Source organism: Diceros bicornis, chromosome 8, assembly GCF_020826845.1.
Source record: "Diceros bicornis minor isolate mBicDic1 chromosome 8, mDicBic1.mat.cur, whole genome shotgun sequence".
Lineage (NCBI taxonomy): Eukaryota > Metazoa > Chordata > Mammalia > Perissodactyla > Rhinocerotidae > Diceros > Diceros bicornis.
The window spans coordinates 39,302,572-39,317,345 of record NC_080747.1 but is presented as its reverse complement, the minus strand read 5'-3'; the positions used below and the strand labels follow the sequence as shown (position 1 = coordinate 39,317,345).

The 14,774-nt window shown below is 43.5% G+C and overlaps 1 protein-coding gene across 1 annotated transcript in view; it reads left to right on the top strand.

Moving 5' to 3' along the window:
* Positions 1-7,972: 7,972 nt before the first annotated feature.
* The window catches only part of CORIN (corin, serine peptidase), a 217,346-nt gene continuing 210,544 nt past the window's right edge, over positions 7,973-14,774 (top strand). The window contains 2 exon segments of the mRNA XM_058547003.1: positions 7,973-8,120; positions 8,122-8,427. Coding sequence (XP_058402986.1) covers positions 7,992-8,120; positions 8,122-8,427 — 435 coding nt within the window. The 5' untranslated portion in view covers positions 7,973-7,991.

Sequence of the window (14,774 nt, the reverse complement as noted above, 5' to 3'; positions counted from 1 at the left end):
GGAGCGTTATGTACTTGATTCTCATTTCTTTACCATGATCGTCCTGTCCGTGGATTTCGGCTGGAAATAATCAGTTCTTGTGAAAACAAACTGATAGAGAAATATCAGTAAGCCAAACTTGTTTGAATTGTAAGTTATTTTAAGTGGTTTTGCTATTTAATTTTTGTATGATTAATGTTTTCATTAAAATTTTTCATACCAAATTTGTAATCTAGAATATTTACTATTATCTAAAATATTCAGGAGCCTATAATTTTAGGCTAGGCATTAGTGTACAAAACTCTAAAACTTGGTGCAAAACATAGTAATTGATAAATCTAAAAAGTGGTAGAAGTATCTTTTAAACAAGTACAAAGACGGATTTTTAAATTTTGCTAAATTTAACCTATGTTTTTAATGTCAGGCTCATTAATCAAGTATTAGCTGGTGTCTAAAATTAAAGGGCAGTCATTCCTTTCTTTATGAACATTGTGTTTTATTTTAGATTTTTTTTTAACTTTTCCCAATGGTAGAGTTACTGTGTTGGTGCTTCAGAAGCTCTAAATTAGAGCTGCTACAGTCAAGTCATTACCTTACTCTGCTCTAAAATGAAGATTGGAGAATATAATGACTAGGCGTCTACCTGGGAAGCTGTTCTCATGTATTTCAGAATGTTGGCCTATTAAACAAACCTGAAGCCTAATTCATGTCTGTTTGTTGGGCTTCTGTCCTTGCGAAGTTTTCTCTCTGATTTGTGGGAAAAAATTTAGTGAGTGCAGGAAGAAGATTGAATGAATCATAAATTAAACTGTTTGCTGTTTTTTATTTGCTTGGCTAGTTGCTCAGAGCTTAATTAATTTAACTAAAGTTACACAACCATTCATTCATTTATTCAATCAACAGATGTGTTTCCTCTGTGACAGATACTTTCTACATACGAGAGATAATGGTGATCTTTCTCTCTCGGGGAGCTGCTAAGGAGTGGATAGAGCAGGCAGGAAATAGACACACAAAAAATGAGCATGATTTCTTGTGTAATAAGGAGTGTTAAAAAATAAGAGAGATGCGAGCTAGCCCTGATGGTCTAGTGGTTAAAGTTCGGTGTTCTCACTGCTTCGGCAGCTGGGGTTTGTTTCCTGGTCACGGAACCGCACTACTCGTCTGTCAGTTGCCATGCTGTGGCAGCAGCTCACATAGAAGAACTAGAAGGACTTACGACTAGAATGTACAACCATGCACTGGGGCTTTGGGGAGGAAAAAAAAATAAGAGAAATGGTACAGAGAGTGATGAAAGTGAGGGTGAAAGGGCACTATCTACGTTATTTTTTTTTTTAAAGAAAATCATTTTTTTTTTTTTTAATTTTTTATTTATTTATTTTTTCCCCCAAAGCCCCAGTAGATAGCCATACATCAAGCTGCACATCCTTCCAGCCGCTGCACGTGGGTCGCGGCCCCAGCATGGCTGGAGAAACGGTGCTTCGGTGCGCTCCCGGGATCCGAACCCAGGTCGCCAGCAGTGGAGCGCGCGCACCCAACCGCCAAGCCACGGGGCCGGCCCAACTATCTACTTTAGATTGGGAAAGTCCCTCTGATATTTAAGCTGTGACCTGCATGGTCTTCATTTGAAGATCTGAGGGAAAAGTCTATGAGGGAGAGAAAGCAGCAAGTACCAAGTCCCTAAATTGGAGAGAAGCTTGGCCTGCCTCAGGAATAGAAAGAAGGGCTGGCGTGGCTGGAGCTTAATGAATGAGAGGGAGAGAGAGTCTCGGGCCAGTTCATACCGTGCTTGATAGACCATGGTAAGAAATTGGGCGGGCCGACCCCGTGGCTTAGCGGTTAAGTGCGTGCGCTCCGCTACTGGTGGCCTGGCTTTGGATCCCGGGCGCGCACTGACGCACCGCTTCTCCGGCCATGCTGAGGCCGCGTCCCACATACAGCAACTAGAAGGATGTGCAGCTATGACATAACAACTATCTACTGGGGCTTTGGGGAAAAAAAAAGGAAGGGGATTGGCAATAGATGTTAGCTCAGAGCCCGTCTTCCTCAGCAAAAAGAGGAGGATTAGCACGAATGTTAGCTCAGGGCTGATCTTCCTCACAAAAAAAAAAAAAGAAGAAAAGAAATTGGGGTGTTATTCTAGTTGCAGTGGGCAGCATTGGAAGGTTTTATGGGCAGAGTGGTTATTTTTGTTTTTTAAAGATTGCTGGCTGCTGTGTGGAGAAAAGACTGTAAGGAAGCAAGGGTAAACGCAGGGAGGGAGATGAGTTGGGAGGCAGCCTAGGCTGGAGGCGCTGGTGGTGCTCAGATTCAAACAGCCATGTGTGCCTCCAGTTCCCAGGGTCCCCATTGCGCTGAATGAGTGGCGTGAGGAGGCTGCAGAAACCGCTGCATGATGAGCGGAAGGGGAATGAAGGAAACAAGATAGAGGAAACAAATTCTTTAAGGTCAAAGTGAAGTTAAATTTGGTCTAAATACTTACAGTGATTTATTCTGAGGGAAATAAAGCAGTACATGTTGTCCTTTTTGCTACAATCTGAGCCAATTAGAGAAGGAATGGAAAAAGTTATAAATAGCCACTAAGAATGGCATAGATAAAATTGTGAATGTGATGGCCTTATTTTCTGATTTACTTTGTGTCATTATAAAAGCTGATTAGCTTACTATTTGAAATTTGTGGAATATTTATATTGAAATATTTAAAGTTTTTCGGTTTAGACACTTTTAGGGATTGACCGATACCTAGTGTTTGTATTTCAGTTAATTTCACCATTCAAGTCTGAATTAAAATAATCTCAAATAAGTTGGTATGATCTTTGCTGAAATTGCCAAAGGAACTTTATTGAAGCAAAACATTGAAAACATTTGCTTTTTGCAAAGAAGTCTGATGCTTGAAGTTCGTGCCCATGAATGTTAAAAATTTTAAACACAAATAAGTATGTGTGATAGTGTTTAAAGATGACCTGTAAGAATTTTTTGGCTCTTTATGTTATTTCAAATGACCCAGGTGACTCCTCCACTTGTTACGTTTGCCCCTCCTTGGGTATTGGGAAGTGAGACAGATGTTTAAGCTCTGGAGCTCGAGTTGACATAAGGTAGCTATGACTCTTCTCTGGTCTGTGGAAGTTGCCCTCTTTATTGAAGGGCAATGATTAGACCAGTCTAAGCCTTGAGCCTTAGGTCTACCCATGAGGTTGGTGAGCTTCATAGAGGGAGGAAGAAGCAGAGTACTGGTTACTGTCTCCTAGAAGAGATATAAATTTGGGAGGGGTGGGAGAAGCTGGGAACTCCCCTGTTCTCCAGAAACTCTTAAGGGACAATAGAGACCAGGTGTCCATCTGGGAAACCATTTTCATATATTTCAGAATCTTGATCTCTTGAGCAAGTTGAAGTCTGTTGTTTACTGAGCTTCTGTTCTTGCTGTTTTCTTTCCAATTAATGTGGGGGAACATATTTAAATAGTGCTGTGAAGAATTACCCATGTACAGCCTGAAATTCCACAGACCAGAGACATTTGGGTTACACCACCTCTAGAGAGATTCCCTAACCACTCTCATCGTCCTCATCTCCGAGTCCTCTATCTTCTTACAATACTTTTTCCTCAGAGCACTAAACAGTACTGTCATTGTATTATGTATTTGTTTATTGTCTATCTCCTTCATTAGAGTGTAAGCTCCATGAGGGCGAGGGTGCAGTTTTGTTTACTGCTGTACCTCCAGAGTGGGGAACCGTGCCTAGCCACAGAGTAGATGCTGGTAGTAGTTTCCTGCTATAACAAATTACCACAAACAGAGTAGTTTGAAACAACAGAAATTTATTCTCTCACAGTTCAGGAGGCTGGAAGTCCAAAATCAAAGTGTCAGCAGGGTTGGTTCCTTCAGGCAACTCTGAGGGAGAAACCGTTCCATGCCTCTCTGCTAGCTTCTGCTTGTGGGGGTCAGTCTTTGGCGTTTCTTGGCTTATAGACACATCATTCCAATCTCGCCTCCATTTTCACATGGCCTTCTTCTCTATGTCTCTGTGTGTCCCTTTCTGTCTCTTATAAGGACACTGTATTGAGGGCCCACCCTTTCCAGTATAATCTCATTTTAACTAATTACATCTGCAAAGACTCTATTTCTAAATAAAGAAGTTTACATTCTTAGGTTCAGGGTGGACATTAATTTTGGGGAGGAACACTATTCAACTCACCACAATGCTCAATAAATATTTGGTGGATGAATTCACAGTGTCATTCTGGGCTGTAAACTCCTTGGGTGTTTTTCGTTACTGTGTTAATAATTGTGCTACAGAAGGTGGGGGTTAAGAGGTCAGTCTAGTTCTAGATTGCTTGGGCTCCAATTCTGGTTCTGCCATTTTATTAGTTGTCAGATCTTGGGCAATTATTTGACTTCTGTAAGCCTCAGTTGCTTCCTCTTCTGTAAAATTGTACCAAGGAGAAATAATAGTAAGTTCCCAATAGCTGTTAGCTGTTATTATGTGTCTGCAACTGTTTTAAAGCACTTTACATATTTGTTTAATTGCCATAACAGCCCATGAGGTGGGTCTATTATTATTCTCATTGTACAACAAAGGAACTGGGTTTGTATCAAAAATTAAAAACTGAGAAAATATATGTGTCACTTTGTGAAGTGCCTGGTACATAGTGCTTAGAAATTCTTAGCTAAAATAATACAGATAAATGTGACTTAGTCTCATAACTTTAAGACTTTTCTTACAAATTGATTCATGAATCAGAAAAAAAAAATTGTTATGAACTGATGCACCGCAGTTTTTGCTCACGTGGTCGTTGTCACTGAGGGGGCACTGTCCCTGGGAAGACTAGGCAAGATGCTGGCCAAAGGTGGGGCATTTGGGCAACAAAATTGCTGTATGGGGCCTTGGTGGGCGCGGAAACTAGCACTAGGTGTGTAAGAGTGCTAGAAATAAAATTTCTTTGAAACTTTATGGGCCAGTTCTTACTACCTTCTTCCCAATGACTGCTCTGGTGTATTAGAGTAGGGGATTGATGTCCCGGAAATATTATATACAGCAAATAGAATGTCTATATGGGCTACTTTCATCATATATAGAATGTTTCAGTGGGCTGGAATATATTACTGCAGATATGGGTATGTTGTTTTCCCCTTTTAGTTTAAATAAACTCTCCCCTCCCTGTAATAGACAAATGTCCAGTTTGCCTGTTTCTTGCTCTATTCTTTAATATTTTTTTTATCTTAAAGGCTTTGCATCTTTAGATCTCAGCTAAAAATAGCACTAACTCCCTAAAACCAGTCCCACATTATTTTCAAGTATTTTTCTGTAGTTTACATATTGGCGTGTTTGATGTGTTTATTCCACTAGACTGAAAGTTCTGTGAGGGCAGGAACTCTATTTTGTTCATCTGGCAGCTAGCAAGTCCTAAATGAGTATTAGTTGAATGAACAGCTAAATAGATAAGCCGTGGGGTAGCATGTTAGCCACTGCTTGCCTGTTATCATCCTGGGATGCCAGCTGCTTCTCTAAGATAGCTCTTTCTTGTTCTCAAACGGCCTCTATTTGTAGTACTAAGCACTAAATTGGTCTGTAATATGATCTGTGACCAAAGTTTGATCTGTAAAATCACTCTTTCCAGAGGTATATTCACTACCTTTCAGTTAATTTTTCCATAAATCTCTTTAAGGTTTGTGTTTTTTTCTTTTAAATCATCTAAATAGTTGGATATATGCTTGAAATGCTAGTCAATAAAAATTTCAAAAGACTAGAAATGTTTCTTTTTGTAAAATTAAAGTATTTTAAGAAACTATATGATGGTTGTCACTTTAAAATAAGTTGAAAAGCAAATGTGGCAAGTTTTTTTTAAAGGAACAATTCAAATAGGTCATAGAAGATTATTGTGAGCCCTCTGCATATTTAAATTAGTTCAAATATGTTATGAGACTTCTAACATTTTTATGATTTTTTACGTTATAAAAGTTTGTTACAAAGAATGTAAAAATAGCTCTTTACCCTCATGCAAAGAATACCTCAAGTATTCACTCTGATGCCATTGGTAACTAGACTAGTTGGCTTTTCTTGCTCAAACGAAGTTTAAGGAATGCTTATTTTACACCATCAATGCAATCAGCTTTAGTTCTCAGAAGAACACAGCATAGAAGCAGAAGAGAAAGGGAGACATCTACCCTGGCTATCTCAAATTCAGATTTAACTACTTTAATTTCACAGTTCCTATAGCACCTCCACCAGAGGGCAGAAAATGGAAGAGAATTGAGGTGAAATGAAAATTAATACGTGGCTTCAGAATGCCTGTAGAAACCTTGAGGATTGAATCCAACCCTCATTTTATAAACTGAGTTAACTGTGGCCCAGAAAGACTACTCATTTGCTCAAGGTAGAGCTGGCGGTGGAATCCCGTATGCTCTTGATTCTCAGGCTGGTGTCCCTGTGGTGCTGACCTGTGATGAGGCAGGATCTTAGTAAGAACACAGTCCTGAAACTACACTGCTTCTGGAGAATCCCCGCTCAGCACTTGCTAGCTGTGTAAATTTAGGCTGCTTACTTTGACGTGATACATCTTGCTCATTTCTAAAATAATAATAGTGCCTACCTGCTAAAGTGGCTGCTAGAACTGAAACTCTATGCACATAAAGTGTTTAGTACAAAGCCTGCCACATATTAACAGCTTAGTTTTTGTGAGTTATGATAAACTTGTCAGATATTGGATTCCAAATCTGATGCCTGGAACACTGATGGAATCAATGTTCCAACTATTGTACTATACACATGCAATATTTTCTACTTCCTCATCTCATTTCAGAAACAAAATAGCGATTTTTCCCCCAGATTTTACAAATTATATTTTCACCCCAGCTATAATATTCAAGGAATAGGTGTCTGATACATGTTTGGTTGATTATGCATGGCCTCCTAGAATAATGGAAATGGATTTATTCAATAACCTCATTAGTAATTCTTGAAATTTCCGTTAGATCTTGACTGAAGTTGGATGAAAAAACATTTCTGAGAAAAATGCAATGTAGTCTTTTTTATTTCTGCCAAACATTTGACAACCGTCTTGGGCTTCAGGGTAAGTAGTCTTTACCGTTGTAAAGACTTGCAGTGCCCTCCTGAGGAACAGCGGCTGCTAGTGAGTGACAGACAGACAGAGTTGTGGCCCTACCGTTCAGCCCTAGGATGCCCGCCGCAGGAAATCGCCAACTAAGTTTATGGAAGCCGATTGGGGTTCTCCCGCGACCCTGCAGCCTCAGCAAAGTCTCGGGCAGTCTTGAAAAAGCAGTTTCTTCACTAAACGTATACAGAAGACAAGTTTCCCTTTGCCTAATGCAAATAATGCTCGCCCTCGAAACGTTAAATATTTTTTGAAATAAAAAAATTGACCATTAATTGCCAGTGCCTGCAGTTATTTTGATTTTTACTTGGCTACGTTCCGGCTAAAAGAAAATGGTCTGAGATGTGACAAGCAGATTTTGGAGAGCCGAGAATTAATTCCTTTGCTCCCAATTACTCTCCCCCAGCCCACACTTGCAAGTCTCCTCCTCTTCGCGCTGCCGTCGCGCGGTATAAGTGTGAGAGGGGAAAACCAACCAGCAGTCAGCTTGGCTTCCCGTCTGCCCTTGAAGAATAACTTCTTTAAATGCAAAGAGGTGGGGTTGCGCAGGATCTGTCATTAAAGGTTCTTATGGGTGGGACCCAGAGACCGGAGTGAAGGGAGGGAGTGGTCCGCGGGGGGGATCTGTCGAGCAAACAAAATGTGGGGCCCCTGTCTTTGAGGTTCAACTTCCCTCTTCCTGAGTGAGGAGCAAAGGCATCCGTAGTGCCTCTCCCAGGGGCACACAGAGCAGAGAAAAGCGACCAACATAAGAGTGGACAGAGGGAAAAAGCGAGACATGTCCTGCACGAAACAGTCCCCCGCCCTCGCTCCGGAAGAGCGCTACCGCCCAGCCGGGGCCCCGGAGCGGGTAAGATCCACCAAACGCGCTCTGCCGGCAAACAGGTAGAATGACCTCTCGGTCGGGATGAATTCAGGGTCAACCCTTCCCGCCCCCGCCCCCTCTTCCCCTCGGGTGCCACCTTCTTTCCCTGCCGTCGGTGAGCTTCGGCTTCCCCAGCCCCGCGCTCAGCGCCCTGCGACCAGTCCCCGGGCGCCACGAGTCGCCCAAGGTCCGGGACCTTCCCAGGGTCATGGGCAGGGTTTCCTTCAGCATTCGAGTCGGGTCGATCTGGAGACCCCTCTCTTCTTGCCAGGGACGATGCCACGTCTCCTGCAGACTCTCTCCTCCGCTGGGCGCCCTCCACGCATCAAGTGGACTCGGTGGCTCGCGGGCGCTTGGGGAGGCTGCAGGAGGGGCCGTCGGAACCAGCCCCTCGGGGATCCACCGCTTCCTCTCTGCGCCAGCGTCGCCGACGCCCGGCATCGGGAAGGACTGCGCAGCAGCCTTGCCTGCCCCAGATGTAAGCCTCCTTTCCCAAGTGCGCGCGCCTGGGTCTCCGTCCCGCTTAGAGCCAGAACTCGCGCTCGGTTCCCCCGCGACCAGCTGGTGCCCAGAGATCACTGGACCATTCTGAGTATTGGCATCCCGGAACCGGTCCTACTTGCGGGGTACTGGGAATTCCTGCGTCCCCTGCGCGCCAACTTTGTCTCCGGCGCATACCCGCCTAAGCGCACCGGCCGCCGGCCGCCGGAGGGCGCAGGTTCTAGGCTGCTCCGGGTTTGGCGGGCTCGGATCCTGCCCTGCCAAGGGACAGCGTTGCCCCTCGTTCGGGAGAGGAACGGTAGGGAAGAGCATCACGGACGGATTGCTAGATCCCCAGGAACCCGAGTCTAGTGTGCGGCTGCCCTTCGGTGTCAGGAGAGTCCCGGGATCCACTGGCTGCTGCGGCGGTCCCGGCTGCGCGGAGTCGGGGACCAGTGACCGCTCTCTGCGGGCAGGGACTGGGGGCTGCGCGGGTGCGAGCAAGGTAGTGTTGTGTCGGATCCTGCTGGGAATCTTCCCAGCTCTGGTGGCGGGCGCCCCACTCCTGGTGCCACCCGCTCGGGGCCGGTGGATGGCGGTGTAGGCGCTTTTTGCACGGCTCCTCATTCCCGGGACCGAGCCCCGGGCGCTCCGAGCTGCGAGCTCGTCAGGGAAGCGGCCGGGCTGGGCATTCCTAGGCAAGCTGTTCCAGCAATTCGTAAAGTGGAGCCTTCCTCCTGCGGGAAACTTCAGAGGACAATGCACTACAAAGACTACAGCGACTTCTATATGCACATTTGTAGTTTGCAGTCTTTTTTTTTTTTTGGTAAAGTAATTAACTAACGGAAGGAAAATTCTGCAAAGGAATGCCCAGCTGCTACCAGAAAGGGAGCTCAGTCAGGACTTACTGGTGATCACTATCGAAAGACACACCTTATAGCTGAAAGTGTCGAAATTAAAGATCCTGCAAAACATTAATTTTTGGCATAACCCAGAGAGAATGAGAAGAAACAATGCAATTTTAAATGTTGTAAAATCCATTTTTGTCACAGTCACAACATTCAACAGCTTGTTTATATTATTTGGTGCTAATAGTTTTGCTGTGTGAAGTTACACTAAAAAAATCAGTCCCCAAAGCCAGGCTCTTGGGGATCGAGAGGTTAGACCAGATGTCTGCATAGACATGTGGGAGTGCTGGCCTGAGCAGTCAGGTTTTCCATGGAATCCTTTCCAGGACACCAAGAGTTGCACTAGGATGAACTATTTTTAGAGTTATTTAGGTGTGGAATCACATAAACCTCAAAACCTCAAAATGCTGTAAAGCTTTATTTAGGGGAAAGGGGCTCTTCCCAGAAGGTTCCTTGCAGGATAAGATTATAGTACAATGATGAAAGACTCTGTTGACCTTCCAGGAGGTTAAAGAGACAATTAAGAATTGCTTTATTAATTTCATCAAGTATATTTCCAGGCATAGTGAAACTTTTTAAAAAGATGCAAAATTAATCCTGTCAGAAATCTTCCTCATAATGCTGCAGAAATCTTAATAGCCATAGCACAGAATGTGTCAGTGCCTCTACCACAAACCAGCTGTGGCTTTGTTTTGGGAGAGTCGCATTTCCCACCATAGCTTCATCTGGATTTCAGCACTTGCTGCTCTACTGCCTCACAAGCCCCTCAGTTGCTCTTCTCCATTGAGGGCACACAGGAGGTTGGGGGAGAAGCTGAGCCCCCCAGTTTCTCCAGAGTTAGCACCATCACTCTCTGAAACCTATATTTGCAAATCTCCATACTGTTAATGAGATACCCTATTGATCATTTTTCCTCTTTCCCTTACCTCCTGTTTTCCTTGATGAAAAGACCTGTGGCCTTAGGGTTTCTGAGTGTCTCTACTGCTGGGGGAGTGGGTGCTCCCTTAGGACCAGGAAAGCTGTGAAATAGAATTTTTGCTAAATGTGTCCAAGGGAGAAAGGTTTATTTAATGTGCCATTCTGGCCTTATTAGGTTGGTCATCAAGTACGCATTCACGCATCCTGTTTGCTCCAACAGTTTTTGACATTCCACTTTGCGTGACCAAGTGGAAAATGGGGCTGGTTGGCTAAAAGATACTGACCTGTATAGAATACTAGATCCACACTAAGCACTCAAGTAACCCCTAGACTTACCTGTTGCGCAAAATCTACTCACATACACACGTGTACACACACACACTTTTGTGTTTTAGAATGTTCAGAAAGGGTGGGAATGGAAGAAATCCCAAGAGTGAAAGGTGCCATAGATGGCATGCCTTGGTGGGTACAGTATGGATTTTGGTGTCAAAGCTAAATTCAAATCTCTGATTCTACCCCTTAAAAGCTGCAAGGCCCTGGGCAGATCAGATAATCTTGTTAACCTTGATTTCCTCATCCAGCAAATGGGGATGATACTACTGACCATCTATAAGGACACTGCGAGGATTAAGGAAATAAATATGTCCTAGAAATCCAATACAGTATAGTTTTGCATGCTATGAAGTTTCCCTAATCTGGTTTTACTTGTGGAACTGGGCCCATCTCAGCCTCAGTGGGTCTCTCAGGCCTTTCTCCATAGCCAGCCTACTGCAGTGCTAGAGCTTTGCTCTTCAAAAGAGTAGCTGCTGGCCACCCCTGGTTATTTAATTGATGTGGTCATTTGAATTAATCCAAATTAAATCAAATTAAAAATTAAGTTCTTCAGTCTCACTAGCCATGTTTCAAGTGCTCAATAATCACATGTGACCAGTGATTTACATATTAGACTGTGTAGTTAGAACATCTCCTTCATTGTGGAAGATTCTCTTAGACAGTTCTAGAGCTTTCTTTTGCTTGAGTGATAATTTAATGAGACTCTTGGATGACAAAAGTTCTCCTGTCCAGACCTTTCTTTGCTTTTTTTCCTCAAGGAGTGGTTTTATATAGCTGAATCACTTCTGTTTTGTTGAGGTCTTTTACACTGTTGAGGATGGCTGGGTTCATTTATAAATCAGCCAGGAAGTGTGTACTAGTCACAAAATCCTTGGGAATTCTCCTCTCAGCCTTGATGATTTTTGCTAATGTATTGTTCTTTTCCCTTCACAATGAGCTTTATGATGGATGGTTTTCCTGGTTTTAGAGCAGAAACTGATATAACAGAAACTCTGATATAATAATAGCTCTTGTCTCCCCCATATACCCTTATGTGTGTAGCATTTTTCACAAGAATGATAAAATGGAATACTGGGCTCAATGATCAGATCAAAATCCACCGAGAGTGTTCAGTTTATTCAGATTTGAAACTATTACTCCACCTTACCCTGTGGGGCCCTTACTGTGTCCTTTGACAGACTATTTTACCTTATTTTGATTATTTTCTGTCTCCTCCTACTCTAAAATATAAGCTCCATGGAGGCAGAGAGTTTTCTATGTTTTTCTTCATTGCTAGAAGACTGTCTGGTACATAGTGGTTACTTATTAATTATTTGCTAATGAATAACTATACAGGGATATATTTGGAACTACTTATGATAGATACTATATTAGTGTCCTAGGGCTGCTGTAACAAATTACCACAAATTAAAACTGAAATTTATTTGCTCGGAGTTCTAGAGGCTACAAGTCCAAAATCAAGATGTCGGCAGGGCCATGCCCCTTGAAGGCTCTAGGGAAGAAGCCTTCCTCCCCTCTTCCTAGCTGCTGGTGGCTGCCGGTAGTCTTTGGCATTTCTTGGGTTATAGCTGCATCACCGCAATCTCTGCCTCCATAGTCGTATGTCCTTCTTCTCTGTGTCTCTGTGTCCTCTCCTCTTATTTTAAGGATACCAGTCATATTGGATTTGGGGCTCACCCTAACCCAGTATGACCTCATCCTAACTAATTACAAAGGTAAAGACCCTATTTCCTTTGGGATAATAGACAGGTAATCCTTTCCCTGCCTTGATTCTTTAACCCCTAGGAGTTTATTCTGTTTCTGGGACTTTGCTAAATCTGCTTTAGAGCAAGTATAGTCCATAGTGTTTATTATTCTTACAGACAGACAATCATGCAGGCTGGGAGATTATGTGTGCTTTCCACGTGGGTGTGGAGTATGTGGGATGGCTCACCTTTGGATTGCTGAATCAGCTGCGCTTTCCTGAGCCTGTCACTGTCACCAGCCCTGTCTCCAGTCTCTACTTCTTTCTCTTTGCTGAAAGAGTCACTGCTGTCCTAGAGCACTGGCTTGTCTGTCTGCCTCCTCCCTGAGCATTCTGCAGCAGTGTTTGCTCAGCTCGGAGCTCTGCTGAAGGGTGCCAGTGAATTATGTTTTCCTCTCAGCCTGCTGGTAGTTGCCCCCGTCAGCTCACCTTACAGCAGCTGTTTGAATATTCTCCCACAGTACATTTCTACATGCCCAAACCATCAGAGCTGGTGGCGACAAGCACAGTGTCAGTGCTTGATAGGGCTAATTGGGGATCCACGGTGGTCCTGTAGGTGATCCATCTTGCCATTCAATATAGTGCTGAAACTCTGTAAGCAGCTCAAGAGGACATCTGTGGAGAAGGGCCAGTCAGGCAACAGGCTGGCTTGGGAGGAGGGCAGAAAATATAGGGGTCAGCTTCAAAGACCACTTTGGTGCCACTATTCTGTGCTTAGCCCAGGGTCCCTTTGAGCCTTTAGGTTGACAGCATTTGAAGAGCCTTTTTTTTCCCCAGCACTTGGGAGAGTTTTAAAGAACAGTCCTTATGCAGCTATGGAAGTAAATGATGTCACTGTCTACAAAGCCACAAAGGTCATTCTGCTAAAGGGTCACAGCAGCATATTAAAGGTAGATAGCACCACGAAATCTTAATCCGAGGCTCCACAAACCCCATGATTAGTGAAAAATGTCTATGAATAGTTCAATGTGAATTTTTCTGGCTAAGGTACCATAACAACCTGAGATTTGAGAGCCATGTGTTAGACCTAAATAACTTCAACTCAAGAGAATTCAACTACACAGCCTGGACAAAAAGAGGAATAGAGTCATCCATTTATTCAACAAACCTTGATGTGCTAGGCATAGTACTAGGTACTTGGGATATGCCAGTGAACAAAACAGATAAAGATCCATGGATGTGTGAAGTTTAGCTTCTAACTAAGCAATAAACATGAAATCAGGAGTCAGGGAAGAGAGGGAACTGTTTAAATAGTGTGAGTCACTTTGCCTGTCATTCTACTCAGTGTCCGGGAGTGAGATCACCAGAGAAGGGAAGGGAATCGGCTGTTAGTTTCAGAGCCCTGGTGCATTTTATTTGTATTCATCTTGCAGTCCTACGTGTGATCCTGTGTTTAAAGATCTGTGCCTTTTTGTCCTCTAACCTCAAGCCAATTAATTAATCTGGTACTCAACTGGTGAGCCTGTTCCATCGCTGGAAAAACTGACCACGTGGGATGTATTGACAGAAGTTGTATTGGTCTCCATTGTGGCACTTTCCTGAGGATTTTCAAGGATTATTTTGACTGTATCTGATTTTCCCCTTTGTGCAAACAAGATGCCTCTCCTCTGTAGTGTGGTTTGCAAATCAAAGCTACATTATTTTACTTACTATTTCTCTGTGATCCTTTAGAACAATTTTGTCCCAGTTGAACAAAATCAGAAATGGGAGTTCTAGTCTTTATCTGATACTAAGTTGCTACAAGACTTTCCAGAAGTCAGTTAACCTTTTGGATCCTGGTTTCCCCAAGTGTGAAATGAGGTAGTTGGACTAGACACTCTCCAGGGGCCTCTCTAGATCTAAAAGCTGAAATTTTAATGTGGCAGAGAAAACGCACAGCACATTGTACTCTTACTTTTTCTCTCCCTCCTCCCTTTCTGACAGTTGAGAAGTGCTGCGTGGGTAAGGGGCAGCCTAGCTGACAAAGTCTGCTTCCCTCTTGGTGGATCTTTGCTAATTCTTCTTACAGTGACTTTCTGCCCAAGTGCAAAATTGCCTGTTTGACCCCAGGAAGACTGATCAGAGGAAATCCGATCTCCAGAGCCCAGGTTTGTCTGGAGGTATCTTCTCTGGTTTTGGTCAGAACTGAGCACTTCACCTAGGCGTGCAGCTTGTGGGTGGTGGAGAGAGCCAGTCATTGGTGTTGGGGATCTTCCACCAGATGCCCCAGGATCAAGTTGGGAGCCAGGTACACCTCTCTGTGTAGCTGAGGAGGAGTTTGACAGAGTAGAAAAATCCTCTTCCTTAAATAGCTAGGTAGGACATACACCCCTCTGCATTCACACTTAGGAAATAAAAAATAATAAAAGTGTGTTCAGAGTAGTGAAGGGACAGAATTTTCAGGTAAAGAGGGATAATTTTGGGATCTCTGAAATTAGGAAAGTTTGGATATCAAGTAATTCA